The sequence below is a fragment of the Peromyscus leucopus genome, chromosome 15, assembly GCF_004664715.2.
Source record: "Peromyscus leucopus breed LL Stock chromosome 15, UCI_PerLeu_2.1, whole genome shotgun sequence".
Classification (NCBI taxonomy): domain Eukaryota; kingdom Metazoa; phylum Chordata; class Mammalia; order Rodentia; family Cricetidae; genus Peromyscus; species Peromyscus leucopus.
Genome location: NC_051076.1, coordinates 44,802,944 through 44,817,342, shown reverse-complemented (window position 1 = coordinate 44,817,342; position 14,399 = coordinate 44,802,944). Strand labels below are relative to the sequence as shown.

The 14,399-nt window shown below is 38.5% G+C and overlaps 1 protein-coding gene across 1 annotated transcript in view; it reads right to left on the bottom strand.

Moving 5' to 3' along the window:
- Positions 1-1,401: 1,401 nt before the first annotated feature.
- Rgs13 (regulator of G protein signaling 13) overlaps positions 1,402-14,399 on the bottom strand; it is a 28,521-nt gene continuing 15,523 nt past the window's right edge. Inside the window, exons 5-6 of the mRNA XM_028884621.2 lie at positions 3,707-3,873; positions 1,402-2,457 (exon numbers count right to left, since the gene is read on the bottom strand). Coding sequence (XP_028740454.1) covers positions 2,275-2,457; positions 3,707-3,873 — 350 coding nt within the window. The 3' untranslated portion in view covers positions 1,402-2,274. The remainder of the gene's footprint in view (positions 2,458-3,706; positions 3,874-14,399) is intronic.

The following is a 14,399-nucleotide window of genomic DNA, read 5'->3' as shown; positions in this document are numbered from 1 at the left end:
TATAGTATTTCTAAAACAGAGCTAAAACAGCTTTCTAGTTGTCTCAAGTTAGCAGTGCCTGCATGCTTAAGCTACTATGTGGCAGGTTCCTGGTGTGCGCGCTTGACCTGCAGTATGGTGGGAATGAGGCATCTCCAAGCCGCACATTACACTGCTGCTGCATGGAGAAAAACATTAATTTACAAGTACTGAAGTACTGGCCTTGATGGTACAGGCCTATAATCCAAATTAACTGAAGACTGAGGCAGGAGGATTACAAGTTCCAGGTTTGCTTTGGTTACAGAGCAAGTGGAAGACTGGGATGGGTGACATAGGAAGATGGAGAAAGTAAAGAGAGGGCAGAGAAAGGGAAACTCGATCCCGTGAGATGTCTTAATGAATAAAGGTGCTTGCCATCAAGCCCGACGACCTGATATTGATCCCTGAGACCAACGAGGTAGAAAGAGAGAACTGACTCCCTTCTACAAGTTGTCCCTGTGCCTCTGCACATGCACTGTTGCATGCACGTGTACCCACCCCGCAATAAATAAAATGTAAAATGAATAAAAAAGATAAGGAAGCTGAAGAGCAGAGAGATTGTGACATTTTTGTTTCTAACTTTCTATAGTATACCCAGATCTGAATAAATTCATGTAATAGTCATTTTTGGAACTCCAAAGGGAAACTCAAGTTTCTAGTAATAAATTTAGTATTCTTTCCATGGTTTTGTGTGGAGTCACAGTATTCACTTCCCCACTGTCTTGCAGTGGTTCTTCCTGAGTCACTTACTGTTCTGTTGACATCTCCGGAGCTGGGGGCAGATGGTTGAGTGATGCAGCACTTTTTGTCACCTGAATACACTGTGGTTGGCTGTGCAGTTACTCATCTGCCCCTTTAAACATGGGAAGCTGTAGTTAAAATGCCTGGGATCTTGTGAACCGTGAAGGTGCAATAAAACACACTAGCCCACGGAGTAAGGACCACGGGCAATATGCAGATGTGGCAGTCACAGTGAGAGGAGAAGCTTGGTTTCATCAGAGGGATAAGATGCTCTGTCAAACCAAGACAAAACATGTGTATTGAAAAGTGATTCTGGTATAGGGTGAGGATCAGTTTCAATGTTTCCTGTCCATCAACAACACAAGACTTGATTTTTTTTTTTTTTGTTTTTTTTGAGACAGGGTTTCTCTGCATAGCTTTGCACCTTTCCTGGAGCCCACTTGGCAGCCCAGGCTGGCCTCGAACTCACAGAGATTCGCCTGGCTCTATCTCCCGAGTGCTGGGATTAAAGGCATGCGCCACCACCGCCCGGCTAAGACTTGATTTTTTTTTTAAGTATAAAAGTTACAGTTCAAACTTTGTACCTGTGTATGTTTTGTTGAACCCCCAGAACTCCAAATCTGAGGGTTGAGTCTACATTCTTTCAATGTTTTAAAATGACAGAAAGGTGACACCAAACAAGTAAGTTAAACTGCCCTTTGTTCTATTTTCTTACTTTTCACAAGCTTCAGCCCCTTTGGAATCTGTACTGCAAGGTACAATAAGGCATCTTTGAAAAATATGCACATTACCTTTTAGTTTCGATTTATTGGCTCCCAACACCATGATGATTTCATACTGTGAAGAAACGAATCCCCAAATAAAAGACAAAATTTTATACCCCAATAGCAAAGTAAACAATACAAATGAACAATGAGTCACACATAGTAACCACTTAGACTCATCACAAAGATTTTCCATGTAAAAGGTATATGTGATATAGGAGGTCAATTATGGTCATCCTACTAGGAAAAATTTATAGCTAAATTGTCTCTTAAGAATATATTTTTCATACTTCTCATGCTACAATAAAATTGATTATACCATGACTATTAAGCTTATATACTAAGTCAAGTGATTTTGAGCATATCTGTAGAATACATAGAGACATAATTTAAAGAGCAAGGCTTTTAAAACAACTTGTTTTAAAACAAGTTGTCTGTGCTATGGCTGGTAAATTTCTTTAATGAGGAAAGATCATGAGTTGCCTAGTATAGTAAAAATGTTATAGTGTTTGTATGATGAAGCTGGCTTCTTTTTCCTTCTCTGTTAATTCCTCTCTGTAAGTATGCTATAAATTGTGCTGTAGTATTTGCGAGCTCATTATGTTTGGAATGCATTTCATTTGGGAACTAGAAATCAATTTATGGCTTGGATTCTGTTTCATTTCTCCTTTCATTCTTGTTTTGTATATTTTTCTAAATTTAAGTTAACACTTGCAACGTGCCATCTTCCGCTTGAACTTCTGGGTAGCACTCAAGAACTTTTGGGTTGAACAGTTTTTAGAAGTCTTTGGTACATTTCAGACTTCAAAAATCTGGGATAAGAATCCATTTCCATATGCATATACACAATCTTTTGAGCCTCTTCAAAGCATGTTTGAGTGGGTTCTTGAATGCTTTTGATGATAGCTTCTCTTGTTGTACTGTCGATGTTAATCTGAAAAATGAAATGATAGGATAGGTTAAGCACAATCAAATGTGTATGTCTGCAATGGAATGCTTTAATTACTACCCTTCTTTTCAAAATAACAGCATAGTTCTGGGTGCAGTTTTCATAGGTATCTAAAAGGACTTTTAGGAAGTGAAGTCTCTGCTCTTTTTAAAAGTAAAAAAATCTGCCTTTAGCGTTCCAGAGCAATAAAGAAAGCATGGAATCCACGGCCAGGAAACTGTAGAAACCACTGCTTATCTGGGAGATGCCGGTGGTTTGTTAGTGGTTGTCTGCCAACATGGAAGTTTATGAACTGGAGGGCTCTTTTTAAAGTAAAAAGGAAGTTGGTGGCTGCTTTCAGCTTTACCTTCCTTAATAGTCACAAATGCTGTGTTGGCCAAACAAGTCCTGAAATGGGAAGCAAGTGAGGAGAAGTGAAGAAGAACTAGAGGGAGGAAGTGGTTATCTCAGAAGACTAGAAATTTCCATAAGGGTTTGTGGGAATAGTTGAATAATATAGGGTTATGCTGAGTGACAGAAATCTCCTATGGTATCCTCTACCCTTGCATTTAACATGAATTGTAGTTTTTGGCTGTCTCTCTGTCAGGAGTCTCAATGTCGGACAGCGTAAGTGACAGCAGTAATGGCAACATGGATGTCAGCTGAGTTTGTAGGTTTACACTAAAGTGGGGTGGCACACAGGACCAGCACTACTGAGGAAGTACTCCTGCCCATTCATGGCATTTCAAGTTTATGCTGCCAGAGAATTATTCCAATGACCCCTTGCTTCTTTTTAACTCTGCTGGGAATTAAGATAAGCTAATGGGTAGAGGACTTTGGATCAAACAGCTCACCTTTGAATCCTAATGCTACTACATAATGACTGTACCACACAGGGGGAATTCATTAAGTTCATTAAATTATCTAACTCTTAGGTTTTGTGACTGAAAAATAAGATTAGTAATTATTTTTCTTTTTCTTTTTCCAGACAGGATTTCTCTATATGGCGCTGACTGTCCTGGAACTCACTAGGTAGACCAGGCTGGCCTCGAACTCACACAGATCCATCTACCTTTGCTTCCTCAGTGCTGGGATTAAAGGTGTGCACCATCACTACCTGGCAGATTAGTAATTCTTAGTTTATACAATTTTTTAGGAGATGTTGGAATAGAATATGTCTGGCATGTAATGATGCTCGAGTTATTAGTATTTTCTAAGGGATATCCCCCCGACTGCCATGTCCCACCATTGTTACCTCTCTAGGGGACTGTGGCTGGATGTAGATATTGTAAAGCTTCTTTGCTCTAGAAATTCTGCCCCTCCGTGAGGCAATTTTCTTGTAGGTTTCACATGCCATCCAGAATTTAATGTTCTCGTCACTGTGCTCCAATTTTAAATATGCTGTGTATACTCTTGGACCGTCTAAAATTAGAAAAATGTGATTGTTTCCATGGGTTAACAGCTATTAAACATTTAAGTAATAATTCATACAGTTTAATACAGAAGCCCGAAGAAGAGCTCCAAAGATACAGAACAAGTAAGTGGATATCTTCTAACAGAGACTTTATTAGCCCCACACTGAGGTCTCTATATATCTGAAGCATGTTTAACGATGCTGCCAGTTGGTGAAGTTACCCCCTTTGTTCTGATTCACTCAGTGGAAAATGTTTGTCCGTTCAGATGTGCCTGTGACAGAAAGGCTAGGAGATGTCATAAGAACCCACACAAATGGCTTAAGCTACCTAGGCACGCAGAACTCTCCCCATAAAGTTATATAATATATTGAGGACCTCACAACCAACTGATAGGTAAGAACTAGGTTAAGAATCTGGCATGTCAGGGTTGGGAGGAAACTATTCAAGCTATGTATGAGTGATACTTTGATGAGACAGAGTTGTCTGGAGTGTTTCTCAGTGCCCAATCAGCAGGAGAAGAGGAAGATGAAGAACTGAACATCATATTCGTAGTTTATTGTTCAAACCAGAAATAAGGACCAAGTAAGGAATGGAATCTAGAGGGATGTTGGACATCTTCTCACACCCTAACCCAGGGCAATGTGTTGTGCAGAGCATCACCATCAGATGACACCCAATGCTAAGATGGTCATCTTTGGCTCTGGTCTTGAACAGCCTCTCGGGTGAGTAGATGAGCAGGGTGGAAGGCCTTTTATTCAGACCCCATTTTTTTCAGGAGCTTGTGCTTCATAGATTAGACATGCTCTCTCGAGGGTAACTTGTTACTCATCATCCCTGGGAGTGTCAAGCAATCTCAAGGTTTGAGATGAATACTTTAAGATTGGCACTAAACTTTTGGTGACTGTAAAATCTTTTGTCATATCTGAGACATTTGATTGCCAAATGATAAAATGACAAAGTAACTTTCCATTGATGTTCACAGAATTGTGCTTAGTCAGACTGAATACAAGACCACTCACAGACTGACAGTGTGAATTTTTTTTCCTTTTACAAGTGCATCATTTAATGTTTGCAAGTTGATGAGTTTTAAGGTCAATATCTGTCCATGAACCTGTTACTACAAGTTGTTCCACCAGTGACCATTAACTCCTAAAGTACAGGATTTAACTAATAAAATTGGTATCATTAACTGTCATGAGAAGTAGTGATAATCAAATGGAACAGAAATGATGAGTAAAGTCATATTTTCCTGCATCTTCATAGAAGACGTTATTTGATCAATTTCCTAGCACTAGAAAGTCAGGTTATGTGCTCCCTTGATTTTCACTGATTATATTAGCAGTGATATAGCAAGAAAGATAACATTCTATATTAAAGGAAAATGACATAGACAAAGGTAGATACCATTTATAAAAACACCAGGATTGGGGAAGACTGGTAATCTTCAAGAAATATGGCATGCGGAGGATACACAGACCTAGAACATGGCTCACTGTGATGTGGGCAGGTGCAGCCTTCAGTTCAATGGATGGGAGAGGTTGGAAGAAAACTTCACCTTGGCTGAGAATACAGATCAGAGGAGGGCACAGAATATATAAACATGTAGCCAGGAAGTGACATAGGTTACATATTACTATCCAGTGGAAAATACATTATAACTTATATTTCAAACAAGAAGTTTGTTTTCCTGCTGATATGACTTTGTGATAGTCCTTGCCTTGCTATAAGCATTGAAAATTGGGAGCAGAGAACACAGGTGTGGTTATTAGTGTTTCTGCCAGAGAAGCTTTGTGCAAAGTTAAAAACAAAACAAAAAGCCATTACTGCATTAATAAGATAAATTGAGAGCTCCAAATTTCCAGTACGCACAGAAATAAAGTCTTGTGAAAAATGAAGGAATTTATATAGTCAGTACTTAGAGGAATTTTGACTTAAAGAATTAAAGGAATTAAAGACTTAAAGTAGGAATAGAAAACAAGGGCTTTAAAATGAGGAAATAAGCTATAAATCAGAAAATAGATACCAGTGAAGTCTACAGGTCACTGTATGAGATGATTCCTGGCCAGTTGGATGGTTAGGTGGATTGGTGGGTGGGATGGGGTAGGAATACAGTCTGGAAACTGATATTAGGTTGTATATTATGTCTGAATTTGTATTTATTATATTAATTCTTACTCCAGAACCCACCTGTACCTACCCCTGACTTCTCTAGCCTCTCAATGTGAGAGATGAATAAATATCTTTTTCTCTTTGGCTGGAATAATGGCTTCACAACTCCTAATGTAGCCACATCTTTTGCCACTAAAACTTGTGATTTTTTTTTTTTTTGCATTTCCTAAATTACAGTATACTATATGTGATAGACAAAACATCCTGAGTGTAGGTATGTAGGTATTTGCTGCAATAGTACCTACTATTCTTCCCAATTATTTCCTGGTCCTCTAATGAGAGTCACATTTCCATGTCCCATGCCTCTGCACTGACCACTGGATTTGTGCTGGCCAGTGAGAGTCATGCACAAGTGTGTTTTAAGGAGGAAGCAGAAGGCTCTTCCCCTCATGTGACTCTTTTTTTCCCTTATCATGAGGGGAATCAATCTAGAAGAAATCTGCTCCGTTAGCCTAATGCCAGAACTAAGGCGTGGAACAGACCATCTTATTAAATAAGAAACACAGAACCAATGCAAAGAAGAAAGCCAAGAGATCAGAGCTGAGAGCCTTACCGCCTGCTGCAGCTAGCCTCTTCAGCCAAGAGACCTCTCCGAAAGAGAGCTACTTCCTGTGTGTTTATCTTTATATGGTCTTTCTGTTCTGCCTTCTCATTGGTTGTAAACCCAAACACATGACTGCCTCATCACTGCCTGTCTGTAGAGACTTCCAGGTCTTCTATGGTTGGTATTGAGATTAAAGGTGTGTGTCTTCAATGCTGGCTGTATCCTTGAACACACAGAGATCTACCTAGCTCTGCCTACCAAGTGCTGGGATTAAAGGCGTGCACCACGAACGCCCAGCTCTGCTATGGCTTGCTATTAGCTCTGACCCCCAGGCAACTTTATTTATTAACATACAAATAAAATCACATTTCAGTACAAATAAAATATCACCATAGAGTTGAAACTGACCTCAGTTGTCATATATCATGAATGAAAAGAGAGCCTTCTTTATTCTAATCAATGGGGATTTTTATGGTACTTATTATTGCATTGTAATTTTGCAAAAGCTGACCCAGACTACTGGAACCTACACATTACTCTAGTGTGCAGAGTGACTAGGCTTACAAAATCAGTTTATTTTGCAGACATTTGTATACATCAGTTGAGTTTTGGTCTGAGAACACTAACTAGCTGCTTAAGCAAGCAGCCGGAAGAATATCTGTGTGAAAACATTTCTGGAATCTTAGTAAACGTTAAATAGAAAATTGCATCACTGAGTTTATAGTTGTATTGACTCATATTATAAGTGAATTACAAGGTGGAATGTTTTTCCTAAATTAGGTGGTGGAGCCCATTTTCAAGTTTTAAATGATGCTCAGGAGACTTAATGCTGCTTAGTAAATGTAAGATAAAGACAGGACTGCTCAGTGGGGAGAATGAGAAAATAAGTTTGTGTCATATGTTGTGTGTGAATTTTCCTTTAAAATTGTGCATGGTCCCTTTAATAATCTCCATATTGCTCTTTGAAAAATCAGTGAGATGAGTATGTCTCTGGCACAAAAGTGACATGTGACAGTTATCTTGATGGGGACGGAACATGTGGGATATCTTTTAACTGAGTCAGAATAGTACCCTATCTTTCATGGAATCGAACTTACTGCACAAGGCAAAACTTAGCCATTCATTAAATCTTGCAGGTGAGCAGTGGTCATTAGTATATATTGAAATATGTGTGAACTAATTTTAAATTCAGTCACTTGCAATCTGCACCACAGGGAATACAGAAGTTTATAATTCTACTAGAATTTCTGTAAGCTTTTATAGTACATCTTCTGTTTTATTAAAATTTTTGTTTTGTAGTGTTTTCCTGATTTTCTATTGTCTTTATATGTTAATAATATTGTTATATTGTTGCATTATCTTCTGTTATTGGCATATTATTTTGAGGTACATTTGTAGCCATCTTATATGAGAAAGCTTCAGTCAGCCTACTGAATACTTTTTTCAGTATTGTTAGGAATTTCATTAGGGGAAAAAGTCCTTTAAAAGGTCTGACCATTATTATACCCTACCAACACCTTCCCATGACTCAAATGAATAAGGCCACAGCTTTTAACTGTAATTGCTAGACTCACTGGACATACTACTCTACCCTCATACCCATCTCTATTCACTCATAAACGTAATACCTGAGCCATGTTCAGACACACTTCTCTAAACACACTTTGTGGCGATGTGGTGTGTCATTCATTTACATAGTTTATTTCCTGTTGTGTTTTATACCTTGACCCGAGACTTGGCTTTATAGATCACAATGTCTGGAAAATGTTCTCTGAACTCCCCTGGTTACCTAAATATGCACTGTTAGTTGTCAAACAGACCTAGGATAGAGAGAATATATAATTCCAATAAATACATCATGTTCTATTGTATTTGTTAATTTGCTCCCATTGTCAGCCCATTCCGCTGAGAGGCTGGAAGGATCAGGACTGCAGGCTGTACAGTTCCTATATACTGGCAAATGGCAGGGACTGGTGGATACATGTTTTATAACCTTGGCTTCTGTACCCTTCATGTCTCTGCATTTTAAAGGACTCTCTTATAAGCCTTAAAAAGTGGGGTAAGCTCTAATCATTCCACCCGCAGGAGGTACTGAAGATTGGAGGGTTCTAACTGTACACGATGGCTTTTCATTTTCTCACAGTGGAGGGAAAAGTGCTAGCTGAACAGCAATGTCTAAAAAAGGCCATTTCTTCTTCTTCTTTTTTTCCCCCCACCCTGCTGGGTTAAAACCGTGCATGAGAAATTGGAGAAGACAAGAAGTGCTAAAAGGAAAGAAGAGCCGAGGCAGAGTTGCACCGTAATGACTGACACGTGTGAGGGAGGTAACCATGGCAACAGCAGTGGTTAGCGCAGATTAGGCTAAATGACAAGTGTAGAAGCTGCCAATCCCCCGTGGGTGGCGGGGAATCTCCCACAGATGAGGAGAGCTGAGACTATGCACAGGGGCGAGCAGCAAGATCCATCAGTAACTCCCCCTGTCAGCTCTGTACCTCTGCATCAGTAAAGATGCTCCACCAGCCCGAAGCTTTGTCAGTCCGGAGAGGTTTCATTGCCTCGAGCAGCTCCCCAATCCTACACTGTTAAATCCAGTATTTTTAAGATTGTCCACCTGTAATTATGATAATTTACAAGGGGGAGTATAAAGTATGTTTAAGTATAATTTTGACCCAAAGTAAAGGTTGAATGCCAGCTCTTATTGTGAACCCCTGCCTATCCAGAGAATATTGGTGCCGGACCAGCTGGACAGTTCGCAGGAAAGCCCACAGCTGTGCTTTCTGAGTTAAAATGATCATTGCAAATTTTAAATGATCCCTCAGCAAACCGCCATTTCCCTGATATCCTAGCCCTAGAGTTTTCCAGAAGAGTTATGTTGACTCCTTTTGTACTGGCTAAATTTTTTTCTGGGCTCTCTTATATTTTTGCTCTCTTCAGTGCTTTACATTTCCCTGTTGCTCTTACCATGTTATCCCCCTCTCCTCTCTGCCATGGCGTCCTCACTGTTAGCTGTCCTCACCAGATGAGCATGTTGCCATGTTTCCCAAATGCAACTAAAACAATTCTTGACCTCACACTCCTTCTTGCTACTGACCACGCCTCCTTCCCATCTCTGTTATTCTCTCTCTCTGCGCGCGCGCGTGTGTACATGTATACATGTGTGTCTTTCAATGGTCTGGAACTGGCTAAACAGGTGGTGGCCACAGGCTACAGCAGTTTACCTGTATCTGCCTTTCCTGTACTGGGATTGTAAGTATGCACAACTATGCCAAGGTGTTTTTCTTTTTAAAAATGTGCATGGGATCTGACTAGACCCTTTGCATACAGGAGAGAGTTGTGTAGCTTGGTCTGTTTGAGGAGCCCCTGGCACTGGGGTCAAGATCTATCTCTGGTGCATGAGCTGGCTTTCTGGATCCCATTTCCTATGGTCTGACACCTTGCTCAGCCTTGATGCAGGGGGAAGGGGCTTGGTCCTGCCTCAACTGAATGTACCTGGCTTTGCTGACTCCCCATGGGAGGCCTTACCCTTTTGTAAGAGGGGATGGGTGCTGTGGATATCGCTCTATATAAATAAAACACTGATGGCCAGTGACCAGACAGGAAGTATAGGTGGACAAGGAGAGAGGAGAATTGGGGAAACAGGAAGAAGGGGGAGAGACAGTGCAGCCACCGCCAGGACAAGCAACATGTAAAGACGCCAGTAAGCCACCAGCCATGTGGCAAGGTATAGATTTATAAAAATGGGTTAATTTAAGCTATAAGAACAGTTAGCAAGAAGCCTGCCATGGTCATACAGTTTATAAGTAATATAAGCGTCTGAGTGATTATTTTATATGTGGATTGTGGGACTGCGGGGCTTGGTGGAACCTGGAGAGAAGCCCTCCAGCAACAGATGGGAAGTGAGGCAGGGGCAGGGGAAGGCTGAGGTGAGTGGGAGGAGGGATGAGAGAGGGATCTGTGTTTGGTATGTAAAGTGAATTAAAAAAATTTCTTAAATAAAAAAATATAGGCTCTTGGGACTGAACTCAGGTCCTCATACTTGAAAAATGAGCATTTTACTGACTGAGTTATTTTTATAAAGTCTCCTTTCTGTTTTTCTTTAAAGTCTATTTTTATTTTTAACTGACACATAGGATAGTACTTAGTATGTTGTACACATGTGATATTCAGCCTATGTATACAGTGTATAACAATTAAATTAGAGTAAACATATTTATCACTTCAGACATGTATTACTTGGGAGTATTCAAAATGTTTTCTTCTACCTATTTTAAAATACTCAGTTACTGGTATTCAAACATAGTTATCATAATGTGTTACATTAGAAGTGTTTTACAGACCTTGAAAGAACAATACTCACATTAATATGGAAAACAAACAAACAAAAAAACAGGATAGCTGAGACAATCCTGTAGCATAAAAGAACTTCTGGAGACCTATGATAACAGCCCATGTGGTTTGATTTGCATTTTTTTTGAGACTCAGTGACAGTGAGCCTTTTTTCATACTGTTACCAACCATTTGTACATTCTCTTTTGGAAAATGTCCTTACAAGTCATTTATCCATTTTAAATTGGATTGTTGTTATTATTATTTTTACTGTTGAATTGTTTTCTTATATATGCTGGAAATCAACCCCTCTTTTAATGAATAGTTTGTGTTTAATCCATCCTTTAGGATGTATTCTTACTTTCTTGACTGTTCCCTTGGCTGTATTGAAGCCTTTCAGTTTGGTATAATCTGGTTTGTCAGTTTTTGCTTTTGTTATCTGTGTGTGTGTGTGTGTGTGTGTGTGTGTGTGTGTGTGTGTGTGATAAATACATAAACTTGTGCCTATACATAAATTTTGAAGTATTTCTCCTATATTTTCTTCTAGTAGTTTTATGTAGTCACATTCAGGTCTTTTGAGTTGTTATTTGCATATGATGAGAGAGAGAGAGGCCAAGTTTCCTCTGCGTTTATATATCTGCTTTTACTCTCCTCAGAAGCACAGTTAAAGATCATTTTCTTTCTCTAATGCGTGTTCTTGTTGCCTTTCTTAGGAAAAATCAGTTGGCTGGAAAGTGTTGATTTATTTCTGAAATGTTCCATTCTATTCTGCAAGATTCCAGACCTGTTTCCATACCAGCACCTTTCTGTTCAGACACTATCCATCCCTCTCAAGTATGTTTTGAAGTCTGGTGTTATAATGCCTCTGCTTTTGGTTTATTTGTTTTCTGTTCCTGGTTGGTTTGACAATTTGGGTCTTTTATGGTTCCTTGGAAATTCTAGAAGTGTTTTTATTTAATTATGTGAAATATAATAAATAATTAGATAAGGAACTTTAAATAGAGAAGTATTTTTACAATTTCCAAACATTATGGATGCCTAGTTTTAGTCCACCATGATCAGAGAAGATAATACAATGATTTCAAGTTTTTCAACTTTGTTGAGAATTGGCTATGCAGCCCAACATGTGAAATATTCTGGAGCATGTCCTGTGTGATAGTGAGAAATGTGTATTTTGTAGATCTTTGATGCAATGACCTATAAACGTCTGTTCATCAGTCTGTATTATAGTCTAGTTCCAAGGCTTGTTTGTCAATTTTTGTCCATTGTTAAAAGTAGAGCACAGTGGAGTCTATTTCCCCAAGGAAAACTTCATAGATTCAATTGTTCCAGCTTTGCGTACACATACTATTTACATTTTTTCTTTTTGCTATCTCTTTATCGTTATATAGTGATCATTTTGTTTCTTTCCATTGCTTTGTATTTAAAGTATGTTCTTTCTCATACATGTGTAACTATTCTTGCTTGGTTTTGGTTTCCATGCTCATGGTTTATCTTTTCCTTCATTCATTTTTAGTCTTTGTTACATCTCTTTACTTTAAAGTAACTTTCTTAAAGGAAATACACTGTTGTAGTATTTGTGTTATTTTTATAAAAACTATTCTATTCGCCTATATACTTTAGTTGGGGTATTTAATCTGTTTATACTTGGTATTATTAATGATGAATAAAGACAATTTTGTCATTTTTTTCTGGCTTTATGTATCTTTTTTGTTTCTTCCTCTGTTGTTCACTTTTGTGAACTTGGTGGTGTCTTTGTCCTGATAGAGTTAGAGTCTTCTTTCACCTGTACATTTTCACTCCATTTTGTGGAGTTTTTGTAGTTTTATACATTTTTATAGTGGTAGCCACACCACTAGAAACTACTCCTTTGAACATCTCTTGTAGATCTGAGAAAATGCTGACAAATTTTTTGAGTTTTTGTTTTATCTAGGAAAGTTTTTACTTCTCTTTTATCTTTGAAGGATTGCTTTGCTGGGTATAGTATTTTTGGCTGAAATTTTTCTTTCATAGCTTAAAGTTTATTTTGCCATCTTATCCTGGTCTATAAGATAACTATTGATAAATCTGCTGTTAGTTTGGTGGGAATTCCTTTCTATATGACTTGCTGCTTTTAGGAAAGAGCTGTTTGTTTATTTACTTGCTTACACACAATAAAATACTTAACACATATACATACCTGCACACACATATGTATGTACACACATGCACACACACACAAATAGTGATGGGAACTAAATGCACAGCCTTTCATATGATACACCAGATCCCTACCACTGATTTTCGGAGATAGCCTCTTCTAATTTATGGAATTCTATTTTCCTTTTAATTTTGACAGTTTGACTACAACATATTTTGTTACAGAGGAAAACACAAAGACTTGTAGCCAGCCACCGTTCAATCTCTATTCTTTTATCTTCTCATTTTCACATCAAAATTTATATAAATTACATTATATATCCTACCTTGCTCCCATTATGCACTGTAAATGCTTCTGTTGAGGTGTCAGGGCTTCTGTGTTATCATACCCGATGGGCCCTGCTCTGACCTGATTTCCAGTCTTTACAGTTCATGGCCCTTTTCCTGAAAGAACTGTCGCCTTTGGCTTCTGTGGTAATACACTCTTTTTATTCACCATTAATTCACTAGATGTTCCTTTTGCTGCCCCTGGCTCTTGTTCCTGAACTCTGGAATATCACCGTGTACCCAAGCATCACCTCTCTAGCTCTCTTCTTTATCTTAACTCTTCCAGCAATCTTTTGGACCCATAGCTTTTATGAACATCTAGATGCTAATTATTTCCAAGTGTGTCTGCTCTCCTGAGTTCTGGTCTTAGCTGGTTTATTGAAATATCCTTCTAACTAGTTTTCCTTTGTTTTTCTTCAGAAAAGAGCTGGCAAGATCTTTTAAAAATATATTCATTTTTTTTTTTGGTTAGTTTTCAGGGTAAGGTCATTCACATGGCCTCATGAGGCCTTATGAAGTTGACATATTAAACTTTCTTTTAGTTATTTGCAGACACCAATCTCTCATCGTCAGACCTTTCAGATGTGTTTTCCTGCTACTTGGCTTCATATCCAAAGACCTCAGCACAGATGTCTGCTGCTTATGACTCATCTCTTTGTTCCAATCTTATCCCTTCTGACAGTTTTATTCTCTGTCAGAGGTTCTGGCCATTCTATTCCTTCTGACATTTTTGTTCTCTGTCTATAATTCTCAGCTGAATTATTGTAGTCTTGCAATTTTTTTCCATATCACTTGATTTTACTTTTTTGAAAGCACTTACCACTTTATGGAATTATCTGCCCATTGGTCTGCTTGTTATTTGTCTCCTCTGTTTAAGTGGAGTACATGGGCTGAACTCATATATACCCCTTTTCCATCCTCATGTCATCCCCCAGATACATGGTAGGATTGTTTGAATCATCCAAGTGATCTTTTTATTTGAATAAAACAAAATATATCAGTGAATAACTCCTGTTGTTATCTTTTAA